The 21,711-nt window shown below is 31.2% G+C and overlaps 1 protein-coding gene across 1 annotated transcript; it reads right to left on the bottom strand.

The window, feature by feature from the left end:
• Window positions 1-1,576: 1,576 nt before the first annotated feature.
• On the bottom strand, window positions 1,577-15,863 carry LOC129967109 (thrombin inhibitor hemalin-like). The gene is made up of 5 exons (XM_056081788.1): window positions 15,653-15,863; window positions 9,271-9,459; window positions 8,159-8,332; window positions 4,496-4,684; window positions 1,577-1,738 (listed from the first exon to the last, which is right to left on the bottom strand). Exons 1-4 carry the CDS (start codon window positions 15,702-15,704, stop codon window positions 4,506-4,508), a joined length of 594 nt encoding a protein of 197 aa, XP_055937763.1. The 5' UTR covers window positions 15,705-15,863; the 3' UTR covers window positions 1,577-1,738; window positions 4,496-4,505.
• Window positions 15,864-21,711: the final 5,848 nt, after the last annotated feature.

Here is a 21,711-nt window from a genome sequence, read left to right as displayed (position 1 = left end):
ATAAATGTATAGTGTTATTCAAAATGATTGAACTTGTTACAATGTAACTTTCTGCTAACTTTCTTCTAACAATGATAAAATGAAATGCTGTAACTTTCTTCTAAACAATGATAAAATGAAATCTGAGCATAATACAAAAGGGGGCTTAAAATTTTATTGCCTATGTAACTATTACTCTGACTTCCCTTAGTGATACGTGAAACATCCATGCTGAAGTTCAATTCATCCCAGACTATGAAACATTTTAGCTATCATAAATGAGCGTTTGATAGCTTCTTAATTATGCGATCTTCATTTCATTGAATATGTTGTAGACTATTATAACACTTTGCAGCATTACTGACAGATAAGTTTGTATGTATAGGTCAAAAAGGATTACTGAATGCTGCAACTATATGAAGTCACTTAGGACAATTATTATGCAAAATTAACATAATATTCTTCGGGAACAAAATACTTAAAAGACTTACTAGCCAGAAGTGGAAGGAGGAGGAGGAGGGCTTTCTAAATCTGAAACTTGAATCTCGGGCCTTTATATAAACTTTTATACAAAAAAAAAAAAATAAAAAAAAATGCATGTTTTCTCTATTATCTACTTGTGAAGAATATGGCTTGTTTAGTTATGAAAAGAATGGCCAAGCAAACCTATTTCTACTAAAGCATGATGAAAGTTTTTTGTGAATTATAAGAAAAAATGTGATTCAATTTTAATAGAACTTTATGACTTTTTGATTGATGTGACATCTAATTTAAAAGAATTTGTGGAGTTTGAAGTACCTAATAGTCAAATTATTAAATCTTTATGAGAAATATTTAGAAAATCATGTCTTATCAGAAATTATTGAATTATGCTTAATTTGAAATTTTTAAGGAAATGTTTGGATTCAATATAACTTTCTGAATGATTTGCCTACTGAAGCCAGAAATGGGTATTGGCAATGTTTTGTATCACTTCCAAATTCATAGACATTGCCCTATTTTGAATCCAGTTAAGTAGCCTTGTTTTATATTAATCAGCAGAAATACTTCACCTGTAGTTAACAGGTACTTTAGCTATTGTTAGCTGAAAGGTACTTTACACCAAATTTTTGGTAAGCTAATAAATTCTGATTACTAGTATGAGACTTAATAATGATTTCTTATCTTTAAACCTTAAGAAAGGGGGGGGGGAGAGTTTTAGATATTTTTTTATAAAAACTGCATTGCTTCCCTGCCTTGCCATAAAAAAAAAATACGAATTGGTTGATTTGAAAAATCTAAAATTTTGTTATCTTCCAAGATGAATGCTGATTATTGTCTTGATATATGTGTGTATTTGTTATTTTTTCTACTGGCAATAAGGCCTATATTTTTTATTTATTTTACCTTGTTTCTCAATATATTAAACATTTCACATCCCCAACCAAATTGATATTTACTTATGACAGTTGCCAATACTTAAAGCATTTTAGAGGTAAACAAAAACAATATTTAATTTTTGTGGAACAACTTGACCTATAACTATAATAAAAAGAACATTCATGAATTTCACAGACAGAACTTTAGTATTATCATATTTAAAATAAAAGTTGCCTCATTCAAAAAAATTCCAACATTTATTCAAAAATATTATCTTGAGTGTACTGGTAATATTTGGATAAAATTATTTTTCAGATTGCCGGAAATTTTTTACATATTTTAAAACATTAAGTTGTTTTTAAACAATTGCCTTTTTGATAGTGAAACAGCTTCAGGAAGTCTGGAAAAAAAAAATACTGCAATTATTCCAATAGATTTTGATAGTCAAATTGAATAATTATGGAATTTTTATTAATAGATGTTGATTGCTTATTTGTAAATCAAATTCAGAAGAAACACAAAGCTGAAGGAAAATGCAAGTCCAATATAAATGTAAAACAATGGCAGCTTATTCATTGGGGCAGAAGCGAACTCTAGTTATTGTAAAACATTATTTATTAGTTTATTTCATAATGCTTTTCAGAAGTTATTTTAGTATATTATCTTTATACTAGAAGGAAAAATTATCTGTAATTTCTCTTATATCAATCAACTAGAGATTGTCCATATGTATATGGACATGATAATTCCAAAACACAGTAAATATAATAAATTAATTTTTAGTTTCGTCACCAAACCCATGAATTTTGAAACAATAGGAAGAGTTCCAAATTGCATACTTGGTTATCTTCACTATATAAAGTTAATCACGTGACATGCCAGATTGCATAAAATATTCTAAAAAATCTAAGGGTGAATATTCTTTTTGTTTTGGGCAGATAGTGTATTTCAGCTCTTCAAAAATATCTATTGCGGTAATACTAAATTTTAAGTTTATTAGCCACCATTTATACAAAGAGTGGCTCTTTGTCATTAAATTACGTAAAAGAGAAATAATATTCAACAGAACTTAATTATTTAACACAATTAAATATACAACAGAAATTAAATGGAATACAAAATTACAATAATCCAACAACATTAAGTCATGCTGAATATGATAATGGAAGTAGGATGCAATATCAAAAAACTTTTTGAATAATTAATATTCAGAGGACTTGCTATCTGAAGTAATACACACTTTAAATGTTTATTTACTTATTTGGTTTGTAAATTTTTATTCCATTATATAAGGGGTGCATATTTAAAGTTATTTGCCTGTTTCTTTTACTTTATTTATTGGATAGTTCCCCTCTAACTCCATGCTCTTTGAAAAAAAAAAAAAATGGCTTTTTCGTAGACCTGTTTTACCCTTAACTTGCATAAATTTTCTCTCTGAACACCCAGCATGAATGTTAATTTTATGAACCACCAGTATTAAAAGCAATAACAAAAGAAACCAAATTCTACAAGTGTTATAACAACTGAAAAATGGAAAATAAGATAAATGAGCACAAAGATATATAAGGCAAATTATCATTATTAAAATCTAAAATGATACTTTTAAACACAGATAATTAAAATATGTCACTTAAAATTGTATAATAAAAGATCAGAATTTATAATATTGCTTCCCCTCCCAATAAGTTTTCTGGTAACAAGGATAGTTTTGCAAATTTAATAATGTTTATCGAAAGGATGCCATGTCAAGGGCTCCAGCCTTGACAACAAAAGTGAAGGACATAGAATATTTGGGAATCATGGTATTAGCTCTGTTAAGACTCAAGTTCCAAGATTTGTTGCAGAACATTCTATGCTCTGTCATGGAAGCTATAAATAACAGGTCATATATGAGAGGAAGACAGGTGAATAGATTTGAGTGTGCTATTTACTGTGAGTTTTTTTATGTATGCTTTGGTTATGTTTCGTGCCTTGTAGAAAAAAAGCATCTTTATCTTTTATTGATTCTGTTGGATATTTTTTTCTCTACAACTCACAAAAGGATTTTTGATTTTTCTCTGTAATATTATTTAAAATTCCACTATTTTTTCAAGTAGAAGGTTTGACAGAAGTCTGAAAGTGGTAGTGAAAAGAAATTATTAGAATTGAGAGTTGTTGCATTAATAGCTATCTGCATTCATAATGTGTATGCCTCAAAGTCCAAAGAAAAAACGAAACTAGCATTTAGAATCTGCATGTGCAGTTTCTAAATGCTAATGAAGATTAGGAATGAAAAAATCGTAGTAAAATAGGGGCCATTGTTGTTGCAAATGCAAAGTTTGATTTCTATTGTTTTTTGTCGTTGAATTGTGTAAACAAAGAGGATTCAACAGATTAAATGTGTGATATGAGTTTAATGATAGGCAAATTGAGCATATCATTAAAAGTCAAAAACAAGATTAAAAGTAGTACAGAGCATGACAGATACAATAGCAAGTTGAATGCATTTTAATAAATCTAGAAGAAAAGTTTCAAAGAATGTATTTCATTTTTTTCCTTCTGCATGACGTGCCTTTGGTCCACGGAGTGCTTGAACTCAATAGTTCTTAATCTCCGAACATAATTATTGTTTGGGGAAAGTGGCATAGCAATTCATATATTTAATGAGTAGCATAACAGGATATTTGCACTCCTTCATTAGCTGTTTAGAATGTATAATGGCACTCTGACATGGTATTAGCTTTTCATCCTCTCATCTCATATTTGACTTTAAAAAAGCATCACAAACGTATCAATGTTTTGTTGCCAATACCCCATTGCACGTATTTGACAAATTTACTCAAAGAGTTTGTCATTCAAATCTGTGCATACATCTTGTGCTATTTTTGTAACTATATTGTGCTTTTGTAAACTTATACTGTGTTAAACTTGTAGCACATTTTATATGGTACATCCATTTCTTTACTAATCTCATTGACAAAACACTTCACTATATCACCCCCCCCCCCTTTTGCTACCATGTTTGGCGAAAATAAATTGTTTCTTCAAAGTTTGTTGCATTGTTTTTAAATCGCCCTGCATTTGAATTAATATGGTTGTATATGAAGAGACATCAAAAACAACTTTAATTTAATCAAATCGACAAAAGCACAACAAAATAAATTTCAATTTTTTTTACCTCTGTTCATTTAGCACTCTTGGGGCCTCACGCACCTTCCTTGTCTCGATCTAACGAAACCTTCGTCACAGTGACATCCGCGCACACACATCAGGACGCAGAACTCGGGAGGGTCTTCGTGGTTGTCACAAGTCAGCGGACATGCTGTCCCACAGCTCTCGAAATGTTCATTTTCATCGCAGTGTTTCACTATAAAAAAATGATTGGACGAATGTAACAGAATCAAGTATACGGATTAATTATATTTTTACCCTTGGCACGTTTTACTTGGCTTCTTTATGTGTGACTTCTACTGTGATTCTACAAAATTAGGATTTCATTTGCGCAAATAGGAAAAGGACCTTCGAAATTGATTTTTTCGAATACTCGGAATATAAGCCCTACTCCCAAAATAAGAGCCTTAGTTGGAATTATGAGTTACACAAGTGCTCCGAATAACCAACCGAAGGGAAAATACAGGAATGAATATCCCAACTTTGTATAGCTATTAAAAGAAAGCAAAGTATAACCCTTTTGTTCATCAGAAAGTGAAAATTTAAATTTAGCACTAATTGTTCATTATAAGCATCTCCAATAATACTAATGATAACAAGATATATGACAACTCATCCCGTACTCTTTCAGCATCTCGAATGTGATGCTTTGTGAGCCAGCAGATATGCATATCTCAAGTTTATTAACCTCAATTGGTAACGGAGGAACAAACATTCTGTTGTTTGATGAAATGCAAGAAAAAAAAATCAAGTAATAACGCCATACACATACATATCTGCATCTTTTCGAAGTTTAACACCAGGCATGCAGAAAAAAATTGTGGGATGAGCTATCGCACCTGTTCGTATTTCTGGAGGGACTCGCATTGAATACTGTTGTGAGCTGTGTTGAATTTAAAATTTCAGCTATTATTTTTTTTGACAAACAACAAGGCTGTACTTTGCCGGCCTGTTAAAAGAAAACAGAACAAAGTTAGGATATTCATTTATAATCTCCTCTGTACAATAATCACATTCTTTTCAAAATTAACAAACATGACTGCGATTGATAGATTCTTCAATATTCATTTGGTTTAAAGGGAATAATATTTCGTTCTTGAGATAAGATGCTTGCGCTTCCCCCCCCCCCCCACCGGAAAAAAATGTTATCAAATGTTAGAGGAATTACGAAAGAATTCAGAAGAATTTTATAGTTTTCTATGAAGAGAAGAAATTGATTCTTCGGATGTTCCGAAATCGGTCAGGTAAACGATGAAAAAATTAAGATGAATAATTGCGGACAGATTGGGGATATTTTCTTAACGCTTTTACCTATCGTCTCATTTACGTGCTTATAAGGATAGAATTGTATTGAAATTTTGTATTGTTATTGATTCGCGATGACAATAGAGTATTTGAATAATTTTAGAACTCTTTAATTATCAGTTAATATATCAATTTAGCAAAAAAAAAAAAATGATTTAATGCAGATGGTTCTATCTAAAAATTATTTTGAAAATTATTTATATTTAGATTCTATGATATTTCCAACCATGAATTTTGAAATATATTAAAAATTAAAAAGTAGTAAATAATAAAAAATGTAAACATCCTTTTATTTATAGGATTTAAAGGGTTAAAACCTATTAAAGGGCACCCTTTAATAGGTTTATTTAAAATTAGGAAATAATATTTTTTTAAATTGAAAATCTAGTAATATTATAAACACATTTTTGGATATTCATTAAAAACTAAAATATATAATAAATTCTAATTAAAATTCTAATTTTGTTAGAATATTTTTGCTACATATTTCATGCATTTACGGTATTATTTTCTCATTCACATTTCTTATTAAAAAAAAACTAATTAGAAAAAAAATGAAGTATATTATAAAAAAGTTATAATTTATTATTAGAATACGAATGTATTAAAGCGAATTATATTTTCTATTCTATCCGAATATTAAATATATAGATTATGTGCAAATTACAATATTTATTCTTAAATATCTAGAATAGTAATTGATGATACTTCTTTTCATGATGAAATTTTATACGATTACTTAGAGTAAGTATGTGAACTGAAAGAAAATCGACTTATTTGTTATGGTTTAAGATGATTGCTTTCGATTCCCATAAGGCTTAGTTTTTTAGCATCTATTTTATGAACCGCAATGGAAATCACAAGAGCTGAATCTAAAAAATAGGAAATAATAAATTCAAAAAATGGAAAAAAAAGAAAAATAGAAAAAAAAAAAACGTTTTTTCAGAATATGTAAAAAGCAGAAAGAAAAAAAAAGCTAGAAGTCAAAATAAAATTCTTAAAATCGTAAGGTTCAGAAAACAATAGAAAAAGTTTATAAAACCACAATAAATAGAAAAAATGGAGCAAAAAAAAAATACAATCATTCATTATATTAAAATTAAAATGCATTATAAATGTGATTATCTCAATTTACTTAAAGCTTTTCTGACTGCACCTCAGGTTTTACAATAAAAATAAAAATTTCCCATTTTTTTTAATGTACTGATAAAATTACTTTAAAAAAAGGTTTTTTAACATTCATTACTTTGTGTTTTTGAAGATATCTGTGAATAGATTACTGACAGAAAATTATATTCTTTGTCAACGCTGAAGTTCAAATATTTGCCTTTACAACGGTTCTACAGTTAGGGTTTATCGTCAGAAGAATTCATTGCTGTAATTAAGTGTAAACTTTAAAACATAATACAAAGATAGGCGCTTCAAATCTTAAACTTTATTACGAATTAACTTTTGAATTAGATCCAAATATCCTTCGGTTTTTACTTTTTCGTATACATAGTGTAGAGAAAGTATTCATAGCATAGATGAAGTATTGTTATTGTGAAAAATTTAGAATAAGAGATTTCTGACACATCCCCACATTTTAGACCTTCCTGAGTTAGAAAAACACATTTTTAAAAATGTCTGTCTGTCTGTGAAAAAGGTAATCAAAAACGGTTTGAGCTAGCCGGATGAAATTTGGTATACGGTCAACAAATTTTTAGATTTTTATCAAAATTTGAGCAAACTCCATCTAGGGGAAGTCTGTCTGTCCGGTTGTTCAAATATTAGTTAACACTTAACTACAAAAAGGAGATAAAATAAAATTCGGAACACAAACATCAGTAGTGTAGTGATTTAAAATCAATATCAATAGTGCAGACATCTATCAAATTTTGAGCCAAATCCAATATTGACCGTCTGTCGGTCTGTAATTTCAGAAACATGTAAATGCGATAACTCAAAACTCAGTGACTTTAATATATCTTTAATATGTAATTTTGTACTCAAAGGTGTACTAATTTGGTAGCTCAAAGGCTGGTCTATACAATAAAGGAATTTTTGAAAAATGCCATTTTTAACGATAATCGACCTTTTCAACGTGTTCTGATACCTTTTAAACGCATGCCATGGATTAATCGCCAAATAACTCGCCAAGGATAATATGATAGATTCAGTAAAAATGCTAATTCACGCCAAAGAACTTATTGGCGTAACTATTGTACGCCAGTGTCATGTAAAGAGTTCTCTGAGTTAACACCTTTATTAGTGAATATGCGAGAAAGTTTTGGGGTGATCCCTTCCATGGGTTTAATCTCACTTTTGTATATTTTATATATTCTTTGATCAATAGAGTTTACTTGATTAAATTATGGTTACAAACCTCCTCCGCAATTTTTTTGGCATTCTTCTTCTGACCAATATCTGTTGCCATTTCCACCACATCCGCCGTAAACGAATTCACGACAAGTACCAGTTTCTTGATCGAAATACCAATTGTAAAATAAGGCCCGACATTGCCCTGTTTCGGGTGCCTCAATACAATTCTTCTCTGTAGCTATAAGCACAAAAGAGTTTAGAATTAGTTCTTGAATATATTTAATATGATAATAAATAATTGAATAAATATTATTCAATTATTATAAATATTAGCGAAATAAGACACTTAAATAACTGTAATTCTCTTTTATTCGTTATAAGAATTTCATTTTTATACTATAAGGATAAATAAATTATTTCTACTAATAAACACTGAAAATTATATAACATAATACAGTTGTAATAGTAAAGTCTCGTTTAATAGAAGATATTAATGTGATTATAAAACATGTTCTTGCTTTTTATAAAGTCTTGGAACTGTTTCTTTCTACAGAATTATGTTTTTTTGTTCATTCAAAATTTTATACGTACATTTTTTTAAAAAAAGTTCTCGTACATAAAATATACAAAAAAAAAATATTATAATCTTAAAAAAAAAAAAAAAATCTTTATCTATAACTTTGATAAATCACGCTGTAGACATCGCGAATCTCAAAAACACTTTCTTTGAATTTATTTGTCGGTCTGTCTAAATGTAATAATTCAAAAACAAAGCAAGCCAGACAAATAAACTAATGTCTTTTTTTTTTTTTTTTGGATTATCTTTGCGCAAGTGAGATTTTAATAGTACACTAATTTTCATCTTTAGCTTAGATTTGTAAAGTAATGTGTTACCCTGTATTTGAATTATTTAAATAACTACCATAATTTCTAAAGTTCTAATATATATATTTAGGTGTTTACTTCAAAACTAAGTTGCTATATATATATATATATATATATATATATATAAATTTTTCGCCAAAGTATTAACTGCTATAAATTCTGTAATTCATTAACATGTTGTTAATGAATAACATTAGATTAAGTCAGTATTTTCTAATTAGCTTTCAATATGTGCTTTCTAAATAATACATTTGAATTATTTGATTCAAATTCATATATAAATCAACTTACAGCCAGTTACTACCGGACAATCCTCAGGTCTCACACAACTACCTGTTTTCGTCAAAACGAATCCCTCGTCGCATTGGCAGCCGGGTATGCAGATGCGTTCGCAAGGTTCTTCAGGGAAGAAATGATTATCGCAAGTCAAGGGACAAGCAGCACCACAGCTGTCGAAATGCTGATTCTCACGGCACCTCTCTGTAACAGAACAATATACAAAAATGGAAGTAGTATCTTGTATCTCGTGTATGAAGTACAGAGAAAGTATGGTAATCGTCAAAAACTTCGAACTCGAGATTTGGATGAATCTCAACGTTTCAGACCACCAGTTAGAAAAAAAAAAAAAAAAAAAAAAAAAAAACGCATTTTTGGCATTATGTCCGTCGGTCTGTCCATCTGTGATGAACATAACTCAAAGTGCTTTGAACTAGAGGGATGAAATCTAATATACGGTCTTTGCACCAATTTTGGTAGATTTCAATCACATTTTGAGCAAAATCCATTCAAAGGAAGTCCGACTATTCGAATATAATGTTACGAAATTTCCGGGGTTCGTTTGGATAGTGGGGGTTATATGGCGTGAAGAACGCTCAATCACCAGGCAGCAGTAGAAAATAAAACAACGACGTTTATTTACACGAAGACACACAGGGCAGCACAAAGACGACAACTATATACAGCACAGAAGACGATTATCTTCAGCCAAGACGTGCAGCATACAACAAGACAGACAGACAGTAAGCGCATAGCTTAGTTAAGCACTAGCTTTACTCCGTCGTTGCTCCGCTTATCTTTGTAAGACCAGTTCTTTACCGTCGATTCCGACTACTCTCAGGCAGCTGCAGACTGCCTCTTTTTACAGGTCTCAGGAGGCGGGGCTAGAAACCTCTCAACCAATCAGGAACCTTCAAGGCGTATCTCGGTTCCTACAGGACGGATCGGGAAAATTCTCGATGTTTCGGGTATAATCTATTTTGGCGCCAAAGTCGCCAAATGGTCGCCAAGCTCCGAAACCTCCTACGCGACACCGGACTCCGTCCAGTACAGATGACTGTAAAACATTCTTTCCGATGGTGGAACCAACTATGCTGGGAAGCAGCATTACAGATTCGTAACAATATATATAATAGGAATTCTAATCGTTAAATTTTTTATTATTTCAGTCATGTCACTAGATTTTCTTATAGTTCTTTCCTTACATTCACCCTTTCCACACACTTCATCATGTAATAATTACTTTTTGGACTATTTAATTATTCCATCCTTTTCTATACTTCTACACTCATTAACTAGGTTTCGAAAGAAGAATATACATTCAAACTCTTTTTATATTATTATTATTATTATATGAGACTTTCCATTTTCGGAATGTGCTTGTTTTACTGATGCAATTATACTGTTACGAAATTTCCCGGGGTTCGTTTGGATAGTGGAAGTTATATGGTGTGGAGAACGCTCAATTAGCAGGCGGCAGTAGGAAATAAAACAACGACGTTTATTTACACGAAGACACACAGGACAGCACAAAGACGACAACTATATACAGCACAGAAGACGATTATCTTCAGCCGAGACGTGCAGCATACACAGCAGCATAAGACAGTATACACAGCAGCATATGACAGTATACACAGCAGCTCTTATCCGTCGCTGCTCCGCTAGTCCCTGGAAGACGAGTTCTTCAACGTCGCTTCCGACTACTCTTCGACTCCGCTGGTCCACGACTCAATTCACCGTCACTCGCAACTACGACGACTCCACTGGTCCACGACCACTCTTCTCTGCCGCTTCCGACTACTCAATTCACCACTCGACTTACCACTGCCTGACAGCTGCGGGTGCTTCCTTTTATAGGCATCAGGAGGCGGGGCTAGAAGCCTCTCAGCCAATCAGGAACGTTCGAGGTGTATCTCCGTTCCTACTGGACGGATCGGGAAAATTCTCGATGTTTCGGGTATAATCTATTTTGGCGCCAAAGTCGCCAAGCTCTGGGACCTCCTATGGAACTGACTATGCTGGAAAGCCGCCTCACAGATTCGTAACAATAAGTTAACACCATAACTACAACACGAAAAGGGTGGGTGAAATTCCTTACACAGGCTTAACATCTGTAGTGTAAACATACCTGTCAATGTTGGAGGCAAATCAAATAAAGTGTTGATTGTCTATCCACCTGTACTTTCAGAAGCACGCAAAGGCGCTAATTCAGAAACGTAATGGCTTAAATATATTAGATTTGGTATGTGATTATAATTGTACCTCTATATCAAATTTCGTTTTCAAATGGTTGGGGAAAAACGCATCTAAGGCACATATTCAGTTTAATGGTATTATTAACCGAATGCCAAGGATAAATCTCCAAAAAGGTAACAAAGGATCGCAGGGTGGATTCAATAAAAAGGCTACATTCAGGCCGAAAATGAATGTGTCGTAACCATTGTCGTACCAATGCCATACAAAGCGTTCTCTACCGTATCCAAAATCCGCAATTTTTTGATAGGAGTGGGGGGAAATGCTTTTATTATAGAGAGTGCGAGAAAATTTTGGAGAGACCACTCTCACTAATATTCGTTTGAATATGAAATTTTCCCTATGACGTCATGTTAACTTTCCAACTTTCTTATTTAGATGCGAATTAATCATAAGTGATTTTTCGGATTGTTAAATTCAGCAGTACACTTGAATATGATCTAACAATTTCTGAATATTTTACTTTTTATAGACAGCAGTGCATACCTACAAAGTTTTTTTAATCAACAGTCTAAATTTAAAATTAAGATATGATAGAAACCAACGGTTTCATTTTTAACATGATAGTGCTATACTCTGTCGCTTTGCGACATCCATGATACAAAAGATATTCTAAATGCCCTGCTGGTCAGAACGCTGAACTTATTGTTACGAATCTGTGATGCGGCTTCCCAGCATAGTGGGTTCCATAGGAGGTCCCAGAGCTTGACGACTTTGGGGCCAAAATAGATTATACCCGAAACATCGAGAATTTTCCCGATCCGTCCAGTAGGAACCGAGTTACGCCTCGAACGTTCCTGATTGGTTGTGAGGTTTCTAGCCCCGCCTCCTGAGACCTATAAAAGGAGCGGTCTGGAACTGCCGAGGGGTGGTGGACAGCGAAGAATGGTCGTGAACCAGATCGGAGAATAGTCACAAGCGACAGAGAAGAATAGTCGGGATCGACTGTAAAGAACTGACCTTCCAGAGATAAGCAGAGCAGCGACGGAGTGAAGTTAGTGCTGAACTAAGCTGTGTTCTACTGTCTGCAGTAGAGTCTGTTGTATGCTGCACGTCTCGGCTGAAGATAATCGTCTTCTGTGCTGTATATAGTTGTCGTCTTTGTGCTGTCCTGTGTGTCTTTGTGTAAATAAACGTCGTTGTTTTTATTTTCTACTGCCGTCTGGTGATTGAGCGTTCTTCACACCATTTAACCCCCACTATCCAAACGAACCCCGGAAATTTCGTAACATTATTATTAAGGCCGGATAATGTCCAATGGGAGCCCACAAGCAAACTAAATTCTGAATCTTGCCTATCCGATATTCAAAATCAGATAATTTTTTTATTAATCTTTAATCTCTACATAAACATTTTACAAGTAGCACAATTTTATTCAAATTGAAATAACAAAACGTTTCATTGCGAATCATCTTCAAGAAAGCTGATATCTGTGTCTCCAGTATAAGAAATATCAAATGTTAGTTTATTTTTAAATTAACATTTGATATTTCTTGTACTGGATTATATACTTTGAATATTTTTGTACTAAATACATAACATTAATAGTAAAGATAATTTTTAATTGACTCGTGAAAAGGAGAATATGATTGTATATCAACCCTTTTCAGGCCAGACCATTAAATATAAAATTTTCACGTTTGACTTCAATATACTTTGGAGGATTAAAATTTGCACAATGGAGTGAATTTTGTTGAAATTTTAATTATATTTTTATTAGTTAAAAATTAAACTGAATTTTAATATTCTTCCGCAGTAATTTAAGAAAATATAACTGCACAAAAATAAATTTCACATCGTTTCCAAATTTGACAAAAAATTCTTTTGAATGATATTAATTTAATAGTCATGCAAATTTTCCTGAATTTTGTCTCTATTCTCAACAATATTTTTTGCATCATTTTTAACTTTGCATTTCGTTGTTGAAACGAAATTCAAACCGTATACACTAAATCGTTGAATTTACTATATTATCTATAATTAATTTCTTCAAATATTACTTAAATTGCAGATGATAAATTTGTAGTTTTGGCCGGCTGACAAATCTTTTCACATTTGCGTAAAAATTTTAAAGCTTTACAATAATATATTTTATGTTTTGGAACAAACCCGTTTGCTTCTTTATTTTCTAGTATACATAGTATAAAGAAAGTCTACTACTTGTCAAAAAAATTCGAACTCTAGATTTTGACGAATCTTCACGTTTCAGACTTTCCAGAATTCGAAAAACTCATTTTTAGAAAATGTCCGTCTATTTGTTTGTGACAAAGATAACTCAAAAATACTTTAGATAGATGGTTGAAATTCGTTATACCATTTTTACATTAAATTTGGAGATTTCTATCAAATTTTGAGTAAAATCCGCTCCGAGGAAGTCTGTTTGTTCGGATGTTCAAATATAAATTAACCCGATAATTACAAAACGAAGAGAGCTAGATAGATAAAATTAAGTAGACAGATTTAACATCTATAGCGTAGACGACTGTCAAATTTTGAACCAAATCCAACAAAGAATTGATCATCTGTCGGGGTACTTCCAAAAACGTAAACGCAATCTCATAAACACATTGTCTTAATATATCAAATTTGGTATCGTATTTTGTGGTTATAAATGCAGTTTTGTGTCAAATTTTGGTTTCAGTCCATTGAGAAAAACGTATCTAAAACAGAAATTCATTTATCCGATACTATTAACCGCACCACCATTAATTGCGGAAAAACTCTCCAAAGTTGACACGAAAGATTCAATTAAAATTCTAAGTTTACGCCAAAAGTGAACTATCGTACGCTAATGTCATGTAAGACGTTCTCAGAGATGATACCTTTATGAGACAGTATACGAGACAGTTTGGGAGAAACAACTCCCATTGGTTATTTTTACAGTATTTCTTACTTTAATATTATTTATTTTGCGATATTGTCGAATTAAAGTGTAACAATGAAATCATCATCTGAGGTTTCTTCAATACGATTTTGTTTTTGTTTTTTGTTTAAGGATTAAAAGGAATTCGAAAGCATTCATTTAGACAATAAAGAATCTGCCTCTACCTTCCACTTCTCTGAGGGGAATTTTTTAAATAGATTATGAAGTTAATTTTAATAAAGCTAATAAGTAGAGCAACGAAGTTTCTTTTATGTTTTAGTTTTGAAAGATATCGACTCTTTTAACCGCCTTCATTTAACATAATTTTCTTCATATTCGAAAAAAAAAAAAAAAAAAAAAAAAGAAATTTCGTAATCGACCTTTCACTTATTTCCATGCTTATTAGAATTCTCAAATTTTATCGAAATAACTGTTCCAAATGTCTGAAATATTTTGATATTTCAGAATTTTATTATCAATTAGAATTTGTAATTAATTCAAAATTCTGAACTTTTTTAAGAATAAATGAATTATGCAACTATCGTTCTTACCAAAGAGCTGTAAAAATTTCTGACAGAATTACAAAAATAATAAATTATTCTTTAAAGACAGAACATTTCACCTGCTTCTGAGAATAATGTATATTTAGCACAAGAAATTAAGAATATTATGATATAAAGAGAAAAAAAAATACAAATACTTGTTCTTAGAAATTAATATTATAACAATACAATTTTTTTTAATGTCAGAAGTAATAGGTGAAAATAAAAATGTTATTAATATAAACTAGAAATTTAAATACATAAATGAACGAAAAATGTATTCTTAGATAAATAATTTATTTTTAAGAAATTATTTTTCAGACTTCTTTTAACTAAGGTTTTAAAACTTTATGTCTAATAACAGCGTTTGATTAATTATTAATTAAGAAAAAGATTATTAAAATTTTTTAAAAAGCTGCAACAGAAGTAGATTATGAATGATTATAAAAAGACTTGTATGGTAGTTTATATGAAGTTATTGATAGGCAACAATACAAATTTTGATTGGTTCTTAATTATTTAAAAATATGATTTTTTTTAATTCATTTTTAATGAGTATTTATTATCTAGGAAATAATTAAATTCGTAATTTCTAAACTTTAAATTTAGCTATCTACTCTGTAAAGTGTTACTCTCTATTTGTCACAAATTGCCGATAACTATTTCTTTCCAATCACAATTTACAATAAGTTATGTTAACTTAAAAAACATAATAATGAAAAACCGTCATTCTTACCTTGCCTTGCATGTACCACCACCAATAATAAAAATCCAAGGAATAGCTTCATAGCGCTCTCAAATATGTGTAGAAATTGATTAATGAAAATCTTTCTGTGTTTGATGGATTTGTTTTAAATAACACTGGAGTTTACTTGAGGCACTATCCTATTATTTGTAGCAAAGTATAACTAAAAATGATTTGTCCTTCTTAAGTCACTTGTTAAGAAGGGAATGAGAATTATATTTGTTAAAAAAAAGCAGAACTTCCGTCCGAAACGGAAATTTATAATGTTATCGATTTGAGAAACCTGGCTCTAATTAGAGGCACAATGTTGCAGCATTTGTAACGATTCATCTTTGATTGTTTTCTTTATGTTTCAAATGTCTGGAAGTCTGGAATAAAAGAAGATAAGAATTTCTGGCGTCATTTGATATAATTTCCCTTATTCTTACATATTTATTCTTTATTCCTTTCCGAGATCAAACAATGATAGCAATTCCTCGCTCTTGTTTTCTTACACAATATGATAAATGTTGTGTTTAATTACATACAATAAGTTATTTCTACTTGACTGGAACAAACTGTGACTGGATTGTGAGTCTCTTTCAGTCAACTGAGTCCAAAGTCAAATGAGTGCCCGAGTCCAAAATTTCCTGCTCATAAGTTATGAAGTCCACATACACACAAATTTATTCCGAAAAAAAGTATAGATCAGCAAATTTAATGTAAAGACAATATACTAAAATTCACCCACCTAGAGTGATGCGTCTTTTAATTATAGTATTCTATGTCTGCTCTATGTCAGATTGGCAAGAAGTCCACTTATTAGCAAATTTTGTTCGAAATTTGATGGAATTTTAATATCCTATAATCCATTCACCCATTCTAGGATATGGATGAATGGATAGACGGATGGAAATTCCTAACTTGAAGACGCGAAACAAATAGATAGAAAAATAATAATTCCTAACATTCAGACACGAAGATTTCCCTTTTGATGGATTCTATGTAAAATTTGATAAGGTCTTGGTTTCGGAACCACAGGGTTTCAGGTTTGAGACCCGATTCCACCGAAGAACCATCTTGTAAACATGCCTGGTGCACGTTAAATCCATCGGGGCCAAACGTGCTCCCGCTGGTGTGGTGTGGAAGTTTGGAGAGGGATTCCAGATCAGGTACCGTTCTCGTCATCTGACTGCGGTTCAAAATTACGAGGCCCGTCCCAAAATAACCTAGTGTTAAAATGGGACGTCAAACTGGTCGCCAAAGGCGGCTGGTGTAATGATAACTTAATTAGATCCGATTTAGTAAAAGTGTAAATTTGAAAATATATTTAAAAAAATTTCAGCAAAAGTTGCGGAATGCCACTTAAATATGTGCCACTTAACATCTGGTAAAATTTTCATATCAATATCCGAATGATTTTTTTAAAGGATTCATCTTCGTTGGAAAAAACAGGGCCATCGTAAAATGCCAATAAGTATTTTTTTTTTTTTTTGTCAGTATAAATAATTTTCGTGGGGGAAAAAAGTCCTCATCTAAGAATATTCCTCTACGATTTCAAAAGGCATCATAATGATGAATTTTTAGAAAGTCTTGAAATAATAGTATTCACAAGAGTAAAGGTAATCGAAAATGTATATCAACCTTAATAATTGAGATAAAATGTTAATTTCAAATTTAATTTTCACCATTTGTTTTTGCAAATTCCTTCCTTTAAATTATTATATTTTTATTGAACGTAAAGTACACTGGATAGGGTTATGTATGGACTAACGTATAGGTCAAATGGCCTCCACGGCTTTGCTGGCACATATGCACACCTTTGTCGAAATTTTTTGGATAAATGTAGCTGAATTTCATTGATGCAGCGTTGAATTTCCCCCTTCAATGCACGTTTTCTTGCTGATATAGACCTTTGACTTCAAATACCCAAAAAGATATCCAGTGGTGTTAAATAACGCGATCTAAGGGGCCAATTTCAAATTTCATTATTTTTGAAATATTGTTCAACAATGAAAACATGTTTTTCTGTCATGTAACGTTCCATTTTTACTATCCCTAAACTATCAATTGTCAAATGGTTTTTTTAATCGGGGTTGTCAACACTTTACTGCACGAATGGTGGCAAATTCAAATATTGTGTTAATTTTTGGACACCGTTTATAAACCATCAGTACCAAGCTGCGAAATTTCAAATATATTCTAACTTAAGGATCAAAGCATATGAATAGATACACAATTATGAGCGAAACATTTCATTAAAGCATATGAGCTGATATTTATGAGTATAGCTTAATCGTTTCATCCTGCAACAGTTCAATGGCATAACAGCAGATGCATCCTTATGAGTATAGTTTGATCATTTCATTTAGGCATATGAGTAATAAGCATTTATGAGCATAATTTTTTTATTCCAACATATAGCAATTAAGTATGGCATATGAGCAGATAAACACATATAAGAAAATTTTTTCATTCTAAAATATAATAAATCAATAAGACATGTGAACATGTTGGGTATATAAGCAGATATATACTTACAAGAACAATTTTTTTCATGCAACATATCAGATGGGCATATGAACTTCATTTCATCGTAGAGCATTTTAAAACAGCATATAAGCCGATATATACATATGAGTATAAATTAATTATTTCATTACAGCATCTGGGGGGATAAATACCTATGAATATAATTTGATCATTTCATAGAGGCACCTGAATGAATAATAATAATAATAAAAAAACTATGAGTATAATTTAGCCAATTTGGCGAGCAGCATTTTAGCAGGACAAATGAGTATATGTACATTTATAAGAATAATTTGAACATTTTATTTGGATCATATTAATATTTGTACGCTTTGATCATTTTACCATTAGCGTAACACAAATCTATACAAAAATATTTTTTTAATAATAAGAAAATAATTGGAAGTCATGTAAGTAGTTTATTCTTAAGAAATACGTCAATTTTAAACATGCAAAATTTTATAAATTGTGAAGGTTATATTTTTAATCAAACAGTGTCTATCAAAATCGCTGTTATGACCCTAGGGATTGGTATCCTCAAATCTTTCTCGTATACTCTCCAATAAAGTTACACCATCCCACTGCAAGGCCGTGAATACTACGAGAACTCAGATTTTTATTTTCAGAATCTCACATACGAGTTTTATAGATTGTAACGTAAAACAAGTAATGTATATAAAATAATACTTATTTTCAATTCCTACTTATTTTCTTATATTATTTATGATCGGGTGTCGCATCAGTAATCTCAGAGCTTGGCGACATGGTGACGGATTTGGTTATTTTAGCGTCCAAATAGAAATTACTGGACAAATTTAATTAATTAACTGTATTAACAGCAAGTGTCATCCACTATAAGTTATATATATGTATTTGAACTTAAGTCGATAAATAATATATATATATATATATATATATATATATATATATATATTAGGGATTGCAATACCGGACCAAAATTTCAATACCGGTATTCGGTATTTTTTAGATCTTAATACCGGGATACCGGTTTTAATACCGGTATTAGAAATTTTAGAAAAAGAAAGAAAACACTGGTGTTTCTTTGTTTTATTTGCTAGTTTTATAAGAGAGTGTAAATATCACAAAAAATAATATGGAACTTATAAATTATAACAGTATATAAAGAATCACAAAGAAGAAAAGGAACAACTTATTTATTTAAATCACAAGAAAAGTGTAAATATCACTATTCAGTCTGTGGTACTATTACAAATTTTTGAAATGTGATCTTAAAACAACATGATGCATCAATTGTACTGTCATTAAAGCTGAAAAGTAATTTTGTGTAAAAATGACCAGCTGTCGAAAACGCTCTTTCGGCATCTACGCTAGTTGGCGATATTGTTAGCAATACGCGATATACTTTTTCCAAGTATTTACCTCTTAATCCCTCATCTTCAAATAAATCAGTTTCTCGTCGGATGGTTTTGGATATAGCTGGTTTCTGTATTGTATTTTGGTTCGTTGAATTTTTTTTATTTATCGCTAATTCTAATTTTTGTTCAAAAGGCAATTCCTTTTCACTATCGATATTAGTGTCATCATAATCTTCGATAACTGAACCGAATTCTTCTGAATGTGGATAGGTTTGTGGGTAAAAAATTGTAAGAAAATTTACTATAAACTTAATCAGATTTGAATTGATTATTTTCTTTTCTTCTTTTTCATTTTCATTTTTAAAATAATCATAATTATGTAAATACCATAATACATTTTCTATTTCGGTATGCCCTTCTTCTGTGCGATTTTTCAATGTAATATATAATTCCTCAGATAGTGATGTGTGCTGTTCTTTCATGATTGCAACATGAAATTTATTGTTGCATTAGATGTTAATAAATTAAAATCTCTCCTACATAATGCCTCTATAGTCAGTTTTATTGGAAGTACAGCTGATATAGTTCTGGATATTAATTCGAATTCACTGTCTGAAAAATTAATTTGCAGGCTTAAGTAGATTATTGCTTTTTGGATTGGATTTCTAAATTTCAAAAACTGTTCCATCATTAGGAGTAAACTGCTCCAACGTGTCTTAGAATCTATTATTAACATATATTCTGTTTTTATTTTCAGTTAGTATATATTTTTGTAATATGGCATTTTTTGTAGGGGAAAGTTTAAATATCTTAACAATTTTTCGAACTTTATAAATTATAGGAAGCAATTCTTGATGGGTTAATATTTCATCCTCATTAATAATATCAACTTCCACAATTACATTGTCATTATCTTCATTGTCAATATCACTCTCACTCTTACTCTCTTCAATGTCGGAATCCGAAGTTTCTATATCCACAGTATTTGGATTCTTCTGTTCTTTATTTTTTTGGTATAATACATCTATTACTCCTCATTGAATACCATCAGCATAGCATAATTGCTGATTTGCGCCAATCAACTTTCCAACTTTTTTCATAACTGTTGCTGCATTAGTCGTTATGGATACTATATCTTCTTTCAGGGATAATCCATGTTTCGCTCATTTAGATTTAAGCAATTAATTAAGTCATTAATAAGCTAATTAATTTCGCCCATTAGAGAGACATAAAAACAAAAACGTATACTATTTTGCTATGTTGGCGATCCCTGAACATATAGTGGAGACAATTTAAAAAATTTCTAGTAAATACCGAAAAACCGGTATTTAAATTTGTGAATACCGGTATTACGAAATTGTAAAATGACTCAAAATACCGGTATTGCAATCCCTAATATATATATATATATATATATATATATATATGTGTGTGTGTGTGTGTGTGTGTGTGTGTGTGTGTGTGTGTGTGTGTGTGTGTGTGTGTGTGTGTGTGTGTAACATTATTTTGGTTGCAGCAGAAGGCAGGTTTGAAAACATAGACGAGACGTTGTATTTTTAAATTAATTTTAATATCCATTTCGTGAAAGCATAATTATTTACAAGCAGAGACGAGGACAAGGCACATCCGCCACAGTGCGGCACAAAAGCAGAAGTAAGAAAAAGCGCGAAACAAATGATCACTAGTCTTATATAACATAGGATTTCCAGCCACATGCCGATGAAATACATGTGTTGACCTTTGACAAGGGTAACGGAAGTATCACTTTCATTTGATACGTAGTACAGATGGCGCATTATTTTTACAAAGGAATGAATTAAACCGAAAGGGGAATTAGATCAGGAAATAAGACAATATTTTACTATGGGCTAAATTAAGAAATCAGTTTTTGTGTATCAACTGCATGACAGTGGTGGCGAACAAAAATTGCGGAATATAGATCGTCGATGTGTATCTCATGTTTTCACTGAATTCAGTTTGCAATCGTTGGCTAATTAACTCTGGCATACGGTTAGTACAATAGCATTAGAAAATCGAATGTGTATTTTAGAAGTGTATTTTTTTCCGACCAGTTGAAGCGTAATTTTTATCCGAAATTACAATTGTAGGCATGAAATCACATATGAGATTTGATTTATTTAAGTCAATGTTTTTAAGTTATCGTATTGACACGCATGGGGAATACAGATAGCCAACCCTTTC

Source organism: Argiope bruennichi, chromosome 1 (genome assembly GCF_947563725.1).
Source record: "Argiope bruennichi chromosome 1, qqArgBrue1.1, whole genome shotgun sequence".
NCBI classification, from domain to species: Eukaryota; Metazoa; Arthropoda; class Arachnida; order Araneae; family Araneidae; genus Argiope; species Argiope bruennichi.
Note: the sequence above shows the minus strand (reverse complement) of the source record. Positions and strands in the feature narration are given on the sequence as shown.

What these genes read in the sequence shown, in the direction of transcription:
- LOC129967109 (XM_056081788.1), bottom strand. Translation starts at nt 15,704, where the DNA reads ATGAAGCTATTCCTTGGATTTTTATTATTGGTGGTGGTACATGCAAGG. An exon ending in GGTGGTACATGCAAGGCAAG is followed by an intron (nt 9,460 to 15,652) that starts GTAAGAATGACG and finishes GTTCTGTTACAG; the next exon opens with AGAGGTGCCGTGAGAATCAG. An exon ending in TTGTCCGGTAGTAACTGGCT is followed by an intron (nt 8,333 to 9,270) that starts GTAAGTTGATTT and finishes TTGTGCTTATAG; the next exon opens with CTACAGAGAAGAATTGTATT.